This window comes from Melanaphis sacchari, unplaced genomic scaffold (assembly GCF_002803265.2).
Source record: "Melanaphis sacchari strain LSU unplaced genomic scaffold, SCAv2.0 Contig62_pilon_pilon, whole genome shotgun sequence".
Taxonomy (NCBI): Eukaryota; Metazoa; Arthropoda; class Insecta; order Hemiptera; family Aphididae; genus Melanaphis; species Melanaphis sacchari.
In genome coordinates, this window is record NW_020271445.1 from 819,770 (window position 1) to 835,024 (window position 15,255).

Genomic DNA, 15,255 nt, shown 5'->3' on the forward strand with positions numbered 1-15,255 from the left:
ATAGCGTTTTAATTTTTAAACGTAATTAATGGTGACTATATATTTGGTATAAACTTATCATTGAATTATATAAACATACAGTTATTGGATCAATTTGCTCCGGTTAACAGTTAAAGTGGCATGAATTTTACGCAGAAACTTCCATTCGAGCGATAGAATAACTATGTATACAATTCCACAGTAGTGACTGTCTAATTAATTAATGGATTCGGTACAAGTCTATGCTATTAATTTGTCGTCTCTGATGCACACCGCGAAATGCATTATCCGTGTAAAAGTATAACATTATAATACTATAAAGAGTTGCTTTGCTTCCATCCGTTTTATTGTTTCAATATCAAATTTTAAAATTTGGCCAGATGATTTAGTTGGTCAAACGTGTGAATCATCATTTCACTTCGCACCTGTACTTATATAGGTGCATATTTTTCGTAGATATTACAATTATTTCACTGAGAATTATTTATGGGACTCGTTTATACACCAATGGATAATATTTTCATGATTGATCCTTTTTAAATAGTTTTCATTCCTTCACTGTTGTTTAGGTAAATGATAAAGTGTATAATATTTTATCCATTAGACTTATTTTTCAAGCGTATTTATTGATCGGATTATCGGAGCCGATATATATAATACAAAAAAAAAACGATTAATTAGAATTGCTAAATTAAATTAATAATACCTTTTATTAACAATAGTCATAGGTATTGAAAGAAGTAGACTCAAATCACTGATGCTTTATGATAATTTTAAAGTAAAAAAAAATACAAATTCCTTCTCAACCAGCTTAAGTATAATTGACCTTAAGTGTAACTTTCCATATAAATCATTGATTTTTATTAATGCAAATGAAGAAAAATTGATTGAAAATTACAATTTAATGTTTAAATTTCAGATTTTCCGTTGAAACGATCGCATTACCCAATACAAAGCGCAACAGTTGCTCGGAAAATATGTGTCCGGACACCAAAGTCGTGTAACCAACGGTCATGGAGTTTCGATACAATTCACGGGGAACTAAAAGTTACTTCCAAACAGCATTTCAAAGCTATTTCACGGTTTGGTTGTATGGACAAGTGTTTAAATGAAAAGAGCTTCCAATGCAGGCAAGTCTAATAAGTAATAACTATTAGTATACGTAGATATACTTTGTAGGTCATATTTATGTATTACACACACACACGAATAAGTGTATTCTCGTAATTTAATGGTGAAAAATCTTTTCGATGGAATTTTCTTTTCTACAAAATATAAAATAGTACATGTCTGAATTATTTTTAAATGCATTAAAAATAATATACATAATATAAACTATAGCAGAATTTTATTATAATATGTACACTATTAAAAGCCAATTAAAATAATTTATTCAAATTACAAATTACTTTGTTCTATTATAAAGTGGAATATTAAAAAACTAACAATTGAGTATGAATTTAATATGTATTATTATCTAATGTAAAATAAATTTAAATTATGAAGTTTAATTTTTTCTTTCACAAACTGAAATATAATATATATATATATACATAAAAATAAGAATTATCATACTAAAGACTTATAGATTTTTAGTTCTTAAAAATGGAAATTTAATAGTAAATTAACTATAGAAACTTAAAGGTATTACCTATATAGTATATATTATCTGCGTAGTGGACATACATAATCATAATAGTATGGTCTCTTGAGAATACTTCATTACAATAGGTACAACAATTTTTTACATCTATGTATATTATTACAGGAATACGAATATGTATACGGTATACCTAACGTTATGAGTACGTTATATAAACCGTATAAATTATTATAAATCTATGGTACGTTTGTTCGGTTATAAATAAAATTAAAGAATATTTTACAATATGAACGGTTTAGTGGGAATAACCGATTTTTAGAAAAAATTTACGCAACATAATATATTTTTATCAATAGATCATTCACACAACACAGGTATCGCGGTTGGCCCATCATATAATAATATAAAATATATCGGTAACAGTCATAAAAGATTACACGCTTACTACATAGTACATAGAGTGTTATTTTTGTACAGTAACTTTGGTTTTATCTTTGGAAATATTTGTTTATTTGTCTTTTGGTTTTCTATACTACAATAGGTTTTGCCCTAATTTAAAATTGAATATGAATATTTTAGAGAACCTTTTTTATGTAATACCAATTTGACTAAACTATTAAAGGTCACTTTCTTACCATCATTTACAAAAACATAGCCGTCAAGAAACGCATTTAAATTATTTTGATTTTTTTGAAAAACAATTTTTTAAACATTAGGAAATGGTCGTTTATTTATAGAATAACTTAATGATAATGAAAATTATTTTGAAATCGATTAAGTTTTGATTAAATGATAATAATTCATAGTTTAAAAATACAGAAAATTGTAAAGTAATATGGTTTTTGAAATAGATTTGCACTAGCTATCTATTAAATAGTATGAAAAACGATAAATAATTTTATGTTACAATCATATTTAACAATTACCAAATAAATATTTAAAGTGAAAATGTTATTTTTCACTTCAAATCATTGTTAATACCTATTAACGGAAAAAGCCATATGACTGTTAGAGGTTATAAAATTAAAATTAATTGTAAAAATTAATTTTAAATGCCTACTTTATAATTCAAATTGGATATTTTATATTCATCTTGCTATAATATGATTGTTTATTATGCTGTAAACACTGGTATATTGGTACCTATTTATAAATGATAATAATTTTTTTTTTTTGAATGTAACAAATTATTTATTTACTTGATTTATATTTAAGCACATCTGCACATCCAATTCTAAGTAAAAAAATACCTCATATCTGGTTTAAATTCTAAAGGATGCTTGAGCTTAAGGCACTAGTATTCATAGTGGTTATAGAGATGACTACACAACATTATATAGGTATTTTCGTTTACGTATCGATATGGTTCAATGGTCTTCTAAACAAATAATAAATCAAGAGGATAATGTCATTGTATACATAATTATGTATACTTTATGTACCGTGGTTAAGACTGGCGTTAAAAAAAAATTACATGCACATAGGAACGAGTGAGTGCATCGAATATATCTTATGGGATAGTTGCCGTTAAAAAGAACATCATTCCGCGGTATGGGTAATATTATAATTATCTTGCGTGTATACAACATACCTATGTAATATCCAACACAAAACAATATAAGCTTGACGGTCGATCGGCGTGATACGTGTAACGGCGAATAGGTTATAGGTACATATACCGGCCTATATACCTATACAATGGTAAGTTTAAAATCATTAGAGCACTGTCATTATAATATATACACGTACTATGTGCATGTTTTAGACAAGTATGCCTGTATATGCACGTACGGCGTTTATTTCTTGTCAAGTGTACCTTAGGTCGTCCACGGTCAATGCGTGTGTCGTATACTCGAATATAATATAATATAAATATAATAGATTCACCTCAGACCTATTACAGTCGCCCATCGCCATCGTAAATCATTTCGCTGGGAAACACTACCCGAGGACACAACATTTCGGAAATAATATTACAAGTATTTATGAATTTCTATCGGAGACCATCGATTTCATCTCAAAATTAGAAAAACAAAAATTTCCCCCCTCCCTTTTTATGTTCCAATTGCGTTCTATTTTAAAATAGGTAAGTGTTTTATTACACTGTTAAATTATTATATCGAAACTCATCATGTATATTGAAATTAAAATTAGTCTAGGATGATAATTGATAATATTAAAAAAAAAAAAAAATGATAAAACAAGACTTCTGATTTCGTCAGTAGGTATCTTTTAAAAACGGAAATTGAACTTTTAAGTTGGAAGTAAATTTCTCTTAGACATTTAAATTTAACATTTTAGTGCTTTATTAGTTTATTAAAATATTATTTATTACGTTAACAATAGTTGTAATAAATAATAGTAAGTGCGATTCCAAAAATCACATTTATTTTTATTAATCGAATTTCCAATTGGATCACAGTCGCCATTCAACATATAGCTTTAATAAATGGCTTACGTGTTTAAGTATTTTCATTGATTTTTGTGGTTATTATTTATACCTTATACAATAGTCGATAACATAATAACCATGTCAACAAGTTAATAAAATTAAAAAATTAAAATAAAATATATATATATATATACGTGTAATGTACACATGATAAACATATTAATAAGAATTCATACGGAATAATTGGAATCGGAAAAAAAACCAGGACAAAAAGCGTCTTGAAAGAAGTTAGTCACTTCTTGTAACAAAAATCGATTAAACATAGGATTAAATAACTAAAAATACATTTAAGATCAATGTTATGAAAAATATTAATAACTTCATATAATTAAATATTTTTATGCAAATGCTGCACAATGTACGTCATAACAAAATTATCAATATAAATATGATGAAATCAGCTACAGAAAAAAATACAATACGTAAATCGACTAACACGAGAGATTATAAAAAAATAATTTTAACTGTAGCAATTGCCAAAAATTTGGAAATATCATCTTTGAATAACGTTTTTAAAATATTAATGAGTCAACGTAAAACACGTTATTTTAGGTAATAATATTGTAAGGCCAAATCGACGACACATCATATTCTGGTATTTAAAGATAACTGTGATTTTCCACAGCTGTCAAGGAACAGCTGGTTAATAAATTATACGAAATGAATAAAATTGTTTGTATATTTCATATTTTTTCATGTTTTACTAAATGTTTGTTTCATAAGTTATACTTAAATATTTATGTACATAGTTTTACATTTTAATTACATAAAATTCCGTAACCTAATTTTTTGTATAGTATATTAGTATACGTTGATACTGTAGGTACTTCTGAAAAATATTTTTATTACACGTGATACACGTAATTGATGATTTACACAATGATTATTAATTTTTATAATAGGCAGTAGTTCAAGTCGTTCGAGGTGTATTCTAGCTTAGCATTGCCTCTAGTAAACTGGATAGTAATCAAAATTCCCAAAAATATTTTTCCAATTAATGTTAACTCTTATTATATTTTAAACTCAACATGTTTTATTTTAGGTATAGGTATTTCAATTTTTCTTTTTATTTAGCTCTCAAATACCTATTATATATTCTATGCGAATTATTATCAAGTAACATTTCCGGTTCAACCTACTTATTATTTATTATATTTTTTTGAATGCTAATTTTTGTTGTGATAAATGGATTTAGTTTTTCAATTTGTTTGAAATAAAACTTAGCCAAACTAAAAAATTATATTAATAATATGCATTCTGAGTACTTTTTATGTATATTGTATAGGTTATATAAAAATAACTTATAATATATACGAATAGTTATTACTTAGATAGCGGACTTTTAGGTTCTTTAAAGTAAAACTTTTTTTTTTTAATTGAGTTATTATGTTTATGTTATATTTTTTAGTTAATTTTGTTTCAATATTAAATTTTTGATAAACTATTTGGTTAAACAAATCAAATCATAGTCCGAGGGACCAAATCAGTAATCAAGATAATTAATAATTTTAAACCATAAAGATAGACAAACAATAAATCTCAACGTTTCAAATAAGTTAATACTTATTTGAATAAAACAATTTCATAATTTTTTTTTTCTGCAATAAAAAAAATCCTTTCCCGAAAATGAAAAATGATCACTTTTTTAAATAATATTACATTATGTTCTAAAATATGAAAAATAATTTAAATATTCTCTAAACCTAAAAATATGCAAAGTAAAATTTCTTCTACGAATTTTACAACTTCATAAATCGTCTACATGTTTGATACAGAATATAATATATAGAAACCTATATATTCGCACACATCTTTTTTTGGTATTTATATTATAGTATAAGATAGTATTATTATTATTAATATTATAATTTATAATATAAGTTAAATATTTATATTAGTTAACTAATAACGGTTAATATTGTAATATTTTATTTTTTTTTCAACATTATTATTATCGGTGGTTTTCAACAACACAATATCACTTTATTATCTTCGGTCTTTCACGAAAATAATATAATATATTATTATTGTAAAATATTAATATTGCGTGAGCTATTGAATCTATAGTCGCACATGCCGCCCACATGCCGCACGAACAATTTACTCAGAATTACTAGGATGTAAGCATATCCGAAACCCAATGAGCTGTGATGGCGACGAAGACGATAATAAAAAAATAATAACTGCAGATTATATTCTACAGTCTACTTCGGGACAGTCCACGGCTACAGCATCCTGCCCGCCACAGTTAAGCCCGACGATCCGTGACGTCTTGACTTCTCTCGGGTATACACTCTGATTGACATGTCAGTCAATAACCCGCTGTACCTACTATAATGTATATAGGAACACAATACACACTTTGCGGTCTATGACGGAGAATCGTATGGAAATGCATTCAACACCAGACCAAACCGCGAATAGGCAGACAAAATATTGGGCGTTAAAGTTTCCATTATGTACCTACCCTACGTGTATATATATTAACATTCGAGACGGATGTATTATATAATGATCACATTTATATAGACAGCTGAACCGAATAATTTGTCAAGTCATCGTTCTTATAGAGAACAATAATTGAACTATATACATAATTTGTAAATATTACACTGCAGCAAACACGTACCATTACAACTACAATACATAATATATATATATATATATTGGTTATATACATATTTCAATTTACAGATGTACCTGTAGATATACCTACTATTTATTTGTTATAGTAAGTAACTGTTGCAATAATAAAATCGCAATTAAAATTTCTTACATTGAAGGAGCGCAAGGAAGTACTCGCAGGCAGTTCAAAAATATATTAGCTCGTTACTCAATATTTTAAATATTTTTTCACTGAATAATCTAGGAAACTTTTTTACTTGACGAGATTATAGTTAAACTTATTATTATGGAAATTATAATATGACGGCTGTTGTCTTTGGACAACCAGTTCATTGCGCTACTCCGTGCTGAAGTCATTCATTGTGATATTTGCATATCGTCGAATAATATGATACATAGGCGGCAGGTGTGGGTATAACAAGATCGTGTTCAGAGTAGGCAAGGGTGAACTCTACTTGAGGTAGAAAAACATATGCATGTGAAATCATGACAAAATTTTCAATAAAAAATTTAAAAAAATTACTTATGCAACTAATTATTATTCTTTTATATATAGACCCACAAATTATGGTTAATATATAATAAACTTAATATATATTAACACATAAATTAGGAGTATCATTTATAAATTATATTTTAAAGTGTACCTATGCAGTATTCGTGTGGTGCATAAATTCTAAAAACCCTTCATAGTATAAATTTGTTTATTTGTTTGTAACATAATTATAAATATCTATACATTTTAATGTGTTTTTAACATATATCTGATAAGTATTTACTCATATGACGGAGAGTCGGGAAAAACCATAGATCATTTGTCCATTGACGCAAATAAGGGATTGGCTTAGGGATGTCTTAAACCCTCAATAAAATGATTGCCAAGAAATCTTGAATCAAGTTTTCATCAAGTAAGCACTAAACAAATATAATTTTTCTTCTAAAATTTTAAAATTGAACATAATAAACACTATTGAAAAAAAAATAGTTAAAATGTTATTTTTGTGGTAGACACTTAAATACGAACACTATTTTTTTTATGAGTAATGTAAACACGGGCTATTAGAATATTGTTGTTTCTTCCGAAAATACTATGGATGATACTATAACATGTAGACTGTATAATATTTTCGGTGAAACCCAAAAGTGCAAATCGTCTAGTTTTTCGATAGACCGAAATCGCAAAAATATATATTGTACTCGTTACACTATAAGTTTCATTTTTAAATTACTTATCATTAAATAAAATAATTAATTTCAATTAAATATAGGTATAGTATTTTTATAATTCAAAAATACACCAACAGTGATCGAGTTCTGTTAAAGCTTAGTATTATCATAACGTATTTTACCGTAACGAATTACAATGAAGGTTGATAATCATTTAAGATAAACTATATACAATATAAACTTATATCAATATTAACTTGATAGTTGATATACATTATAACTATATAGTCTATACAAATTACTAAATGACTTTTGAATTATTTTTAATTGAAATATGTTGGAAATCCTAATGAAATGTTTTAAATCGTTTATTATCAGATAAATACTAATAACTATATGGTTTTAATAAAATACACTTAATTTTTGTAAAATTTATTCGTGCTTATGGTTTTTTTAAAAATGATTTCAGCAGCAAATTGATTATTTTAATCTATTTGCTTAATATATATATATAATAAAGATATTAAATATAAATAATGTAAAAAATAATGTTTATTTGTTGGTCAATAACTCTAATTAGGGTAAAAGTGTGGGTCTATGTTCTGCGTTTTTTTAATCAATTTCATAGGGGGACTACAGGTGAACCCTCCAACAATGTGGCTTATTTATACCTCTAATACTATGATTTTAAATGTTGAAAATAGCTATAATAAACATTTGTCAGAACTACAGATGACAGTCAGTTATGACTATTATGAGCTTCGACGCTGTAAATGCTGACAATTTAATATACTTACTAATCTAAGTAACTTGCAGCAATGAATGCCTTTTAACTGCTTATATTTTGTCATACTTTGTCTTAACTAGCAATTCGTTTAAAAATTGCGATAAAAATTTTTCAAAAGCAACAAGTGATTTAAATTTTTGGCTGGATCGATCAACTTTGACGTGATACAAAGATCGATCGTCACGCGATAATATGATGACAATATAATATATATATATATATATATATATATATAGGTACCTAACTGCAATCCAGCTCGCGAGTCATCTCATTTCACATAAACGCCTTTTTTCGATTTACTAAAATATTATTGTTATTATAATCTAATTTTGTATTTATTATGATAATATTATATTTAACGTTAATAAGTGTCTATACATTTAATTGTGGCGTATTCTGTATTGTTGTACATATCTGATTTTTCTTAGAATTCATAATGTTGCAAAGATCTAAAAGAGATTGTTTTTTCGCGTTGTTTCGATACTTAACAGTTAACAATATGTACCTATACTTATATTATCGTTACCTAACTAGCATACTTCAATTTATCATGGGTGGATGGTTATTATACAGAGAACATTCATCGTTACGGACATTACGGTGAAAAATTATTTCAGTTTATTAATATTTATAGGAATAAAAATTCCCAAACGTTCAATTGTTGATTTCATGATTTAAATTTTATTACGTCCATAAAAATATCACTCTTCTAATAATAATTAATATAGCATAATGTAAAAATATTAAGTATATTGGACAAATTAAATGAATCCATTTAAATGTACATTTATATCTCTAATTTACGTATAAATATGTTTAATATTAAATTGTATTATTTTATTGAATACATATAATCATATAGACAGTGGGCATTACATATTATTAACTATATTTACAAATTTTAAAATGTATAATAGTATCACAATTTATTAGTTATTACTTATTAGTATTGTAAGATGCATCTAGAAATTAGCAACAATAATAACGTGAGTAACTATCAATGACAAAAATTTCACTTCTCGAAATAATATTACGAAAAAAATACATTATTTAAATAAAATATGCAGGAATACTCGCAGGATGGCTTTTTAAATAATAACTATTAGAATGTAAATAAATATAACTGATTACTTGTAAGCTAAAGGTTAAAGCAAACATAATATTTTTAAGCATGAGCGTCTCCAGGGGAGGCAAAACGGGGCACTTGCCCTCCCCCTATAATTTTAATTTGTTACCTAATTCTAATAGTTTAATATAATAATGATGAAAAACCATAATTAACTATAAATAAAATGTATAAAAAAATCTTCATTTATAAATTAATTCTTCCCCCCCCCCTCCCCTAGAAAAATGTCTGGAGACGCCCATGCTTCTAAGATATTTAAATAATAAAACACTAATAATTGATAAACATGACTAAAGTAAAGAAAGAATAATTTAGTTTTATAAAAATAAACACTATTATAAAATATATAATGTAGATTGAAATTAAAATATTTTTAAATTATAATGACAAGTCAAACATGAATTAAAATACTTTTTGTTATTTAGTAAAAAACTAAATTTAATAAACTCAATAATTTTTTATTGTATTATAGTCTTGATCAATAACTCATATTGAATTGTCTGAATTTGACACTAAAATTAAAGCACATCACAAAAACTATATTAAAAATAAATAAACTTTAATTTTTTTTAATAATAGGCATGTTGTGTTTATGTATTTAATGCATCTAGAAGAAAATTACAGTATTAATCACCTGATTAATATAAGTAGTATATGCTATAAACGTGATAATAAGTTTATTAAATTAGTAAAAATCGGTATTTTTTACCATCTTAGGTCATATTTTACATGAACACAACTTATATGAGCTATGTTACGGATTTTAAAATAAAATTAAACATAATTAGTTTCCGGTTTTGTGTTGTCTCGTGATCAGTTGATAATAGTGTAAAATAATACACGCCGACACAACACGATCGAGATAAATAGAATGACCTAAATTCATAATGTTTATGTAGGTACAATATTATGTTTATCACAATAATTATTGTTTTCTAAATTATTCTTTTTATCACATTTTAATGTATGAGCTCATTTATACTACTTTTGTTGATGTTTTAAGTGACCGTAAGAATTTCGGATTTAAATAAATTTCTTGAAAAGATAATAACTATGAATAATTAATATACCTACTGTTCATTCATCTGCTATTTTTCGAATTGTTGTGAAGTATTTTCGGGAATTTTTAAATAATAGCTAGCTTTTAAGTAGTATGTAAATAAATATAGTTTATTAATTATAGCAAATATAATATTTAAAGATATATTATTTCGAATACTAAAACAATAAAATTTTAATACTTAATGATCACGAATATGCAGCTAAAGAAAAATGTAGTTGCATACGAATAAATAGGTACTATTATATAAGATATATGATTTAGATTAGTATTAAAATTAAAATATTTTAAAAGAAATAATGAAATTTAAAATATTAAACTACACTATATATGTTATAATTATATGTGTATAATAAATTTATTTTGATATAGTTGTAAACTGTAGTGCAATTTGAACTCAATCCGAAACTCAATACTTCATATCGAATTGTCTTGATTTGAGTTTTCGTAATTTATTATAATAGTTTTAACAACTAAATTATTTTATTTATTCAAAATTCAAACAGTACATTAGCTTAACCATTTGAAGTATTCAATTACTTTTTAAATACTATTTTTAAAGTAAATAATGTGTACTACTATATTCTGTGTATATTTTAAAATTATTTATGGTATCAATAAACATCGGGCCACTAAAAATATAAGTTTTTGAATAAAAATGATAAAATATTCAATTAAAATTATAAAAATATTTAGTGCGATTGTGTGTATTTTTACAGTAATATTTCGTTTTTTGTTTCTAAATTAAAGCTTAATATTTTGTTTGAATTATTCCAATACTTTTTTCAATATTATTTTTGAAAGTATTAATTATTCTTCAAAAACAATATATTTATATACCTATTTTTTGTCAAATACGATAAAAACAGTTTTCATTTTAAATATTTATACAAATAGTCAATAGAACATAGGTACATCGAAACGCATTATTAAAATGCAATACGATTAACTTTTTCATCCAATGAACACTAATGCGCATTTCAAAAGTATTCGAAATCGAAATACTTTTGCGTAGAATAGTATACAGAATACATTGGGAATGCGCTATTGTAATTTAAGTACTTATTTAGAGTACTTGAATATTGAATACTCTACAAACATGCAGTTGGTTATACCTACATATACCTATTTATTATTTATAACCTACCTATATATTTTAATATATGCATGTCATTGTATAAACAAACGCGGACTGACATTGTCGTTATGTTCGATCGGACGTGTTCGCAGATCCGTCAACTTCAATAAGGAGACTGGTGACTGTCACTTGAACGACGTGGACCAGTTCACTGTGTCCGGGCGCCCGCCAATCAGCAATCGGTCGGCCGACGTCGTAGACTACATGGAGTCAAACTGCGTGGTCGAGCAACCGAAGATGTGTGACTTCGCGGAGGTCGGTGGAAAGTTACTGAGGACGGTTGACGCCATCTACGAGAACGTACCCACTGCGGACCGGTGCAAGGAGATATGCCTGGCGTCCAAGGAGTTCCAATGCCGTTCATTTGACTACAACGAAACGGGTGTGAACGTTTGTCGTGTCTCACACCATAGCACGTCCAGCCTGTCGCAGCAGCAGCTGGACTACCGCCCTTACCTGACGGTGGCCGGTGCCACCACTTACCAGATGTCGTCGTGCTTCAGCGTGAAGATCGACTGCCGCGGCGCGGACATGGTCGCATCTGTACATACCAACCGGTTGTTCGACGGCAAAGTGTACGCCAAGAATCGGCCAAATTCTTGCGTCAATGACGTGAAGAGCACGATGGACTTTGAGCTCCGATTGGACTATCATAGCTCGAACTGTGACGTCCGACAGGACCAACCCGGCAAGTTTTTCACCGAAATCATTATCCAGGTAAGGATATTAATCGCGTATTATAATATGAGTCGACTACAGTCGGACGTTATGCCGCGAGGTGCAGATTTACCAATTATGCTTTTACCTCCCCCTCCTTCCCCACAAACACACACACACACACATACATACTATTTTTTCCTTTGATAATGTATTTATTTGAATTTGATTTTTGGAACTTTTAAGTAGGAAAACTTATGGACCATGTTTTGTATCATTTAGATTTGTTGTCCTACTATTTGATAAGTATCTTGTGGCGATACTAAATTTGTTTTCTAAAATAAGAATCATCCTTTTTATTGTAAAGTATTAAATAGTTATACAAATTTTGATTCGTTCAAATCGAAGTTCAAACGAGTATTTTTTATTAAATTAACTTAGTGTACTAAGAATAATAAATCTATTATAAATTATAATATGTCAGCGTCTATTTTTAAAAATATTTAATGAAATATTTATATTAAGTTAATAATTTATATATATATATATGTTTAACTTTGACTAATTTTTACGAAATTATCAATAATATTATAGTATTATATCATATAATATTTTTACAGACTTTTAACTTATAAGTCGACAATGATGTACCTATACCATATATTATAATAACATAAATAGGTTCATGGTATAATTAATAGTCTACAATTAGTCTAAATTGAAAACTTCACTATGCATAGGATATAATAATTTATTCAATGGCAAAATGTTTCGTGTATTTAGAATTAATATTTTTTGAATTTCATAAAAACAATTAAAATAGTAAATTTTAATATATTAATATACTAAAATTAAATATAGGTATCTAATTTTGTTGGATTTAAACTTAAAATGCTTATAAAAATAAATGAGGATCGGTTTTACAGATAAAAGCGTAAAACCAATTGCACGAGGACGGATGAGTGTCAGTAAAATAATGTCTCAAAGCACGACTATACGTAAAATATTTTTCGACAAAATCATTATAATAAACATTTCCATTGAAAACTGATTTTTCCAATAGAATTTCGTCATTTTTGACATAATCTATATTTTTTCGTGAATTTACCTGTTAGGTATTGGTAAAATTGTACACTGTAAATTTACGGAACTCGTATCACTAACTGATTCCATGTTAACGTCGTAGCACCACGATCAGATCGTTACGGGCCAGGACATCGGACTGTCAGTGCGGTGTTCGTACGACCTGCAAAATCGGAGCGTGGGCCAGGGCATTGAGCTGGCGATGGCACCGGCCGTTGAATCCGATGACGACGGGGCCGAGTCGGACGCGCCCGACAAAAACGGCGGCGGCGGTGGAGGTGGAATCGGAGGCAACGACGTAGAAGAAACGGCATTTGTAATCTCACCCACGGTGATGATGAGGATCACGAACCGGGCGGGCGGTGACATACACGCTGCGCAAGTGGGTGACCCGCTCAGCCTCCGGTTCCACATACTTGACGACCGTTCGCCGTATGAGATTTTCGTCCGGGAGCTGATCGCCCTGGACGGCGTGGACACCAGCGAAATACTGCTCATCGATGGCGACGGTTGTCCCACGGATCCGACCATCATGGGACCGATATCAGCCGTGGACGCGGCCGGTGGCGGTACCGTCAAGATACTGGAGGCGCCCTTCGACGCCTTTAAGTTCCCCACGTCCGACATCGTTCAGTTCAAAGCACTTGTCACGCCATGTTTGCCAAAGTGCGAGCCCATCAACTGCAACGTGGTGGGCCACAACGGCGCGGTCCGCCGGGCCGATTCCTTTGGAAGGTATATAATGATATGAATAATAATTAAGACTATAAAAAACATTAAAATATGCACTTTTATAGTGTTATTAATTAAAGTAAACACTTTTTTTTTTACCCATGAAATGATTAAGATATTTTCTAAGTACAATAGACAATAATAACTGAATTAATATAACATTGTCTATATTCTAAATATATAAATATAATTGTATATAAAACATTTTAAAGTTAGAAAACAAACAAAAAAAAAAAAAAAAAAAATGTTTTTTTTAAAGAAATACAATAATAACATTAAAAAAAAAACGCTCTTAACCAATTTATAATATATAAAACTTGAAAAATAATTAAAACAATCAAAATATGACTCACTATATTAAAATTTTTGAAATATGCAAAAATATTCGTAACATTTCTGATAGTAAATTTTATTGCAATTGGGGTGTCAAAAGTAAATATTTCTTAGTATTTTTCAAAAGAATATAGGAAAATAAAAAAGTGTAAAAGTAAGTAACGCTTTGCTGCACTAAGAAATTGAATGTCATTGGATTTATTGAATTTGAATTCAATAATAAATATAATTTCATAAAAAAAAACGTAAAAATGTACTTAGTGAGAACTTTCTGTCGACATATTACAATATTAATTGATTGCTATTATTTACTATAAAAATTTATTTTACAATTTATACGGTATACGTATCAACTATAAATGAGCAATAGTACATAGTTAAACTAAATGTATATTTTTAAAAAGTCATTTTGTATATAAAATATAATAATAAACGTAAAAAAAAATTTGAAATCGAGATCAAAATCAATATTTATAAAATATTGTTAAAAATATTCTAAAAAAATCAATTGTA

At 27.7% G+C, this 15,255-nt stretch overlaps 1 protein-coding gene across 1 annotated transcript in view; it reads left to right on the top strand.

Moving 5' to 3' along the window:
- LOC112600286 overlaps positions 1 to 15,255 on the top strand; it is a 50,442-nt gene that overhangs the window by 30,051 nt on the left and 5,136 nt on the right. The window contains exons 2-4 of the mRNA XM_025347477.1: positions 899 to 1,109; positions 12,030 to 12,654; positions 13,781 to 14,412. Coding sequence (XP_025203262.1) covers positions 899 to 1,109; positions 12,030 to 12,654; positions 13,781 to 14,412 — 1,468 coding nt within the window. The remainder of the gene's footprint in view (positions 1 to 898; positions 1,110 to 12,029; positions 12,655 to 13,780; positions 14,413 to 15,255) is intronic.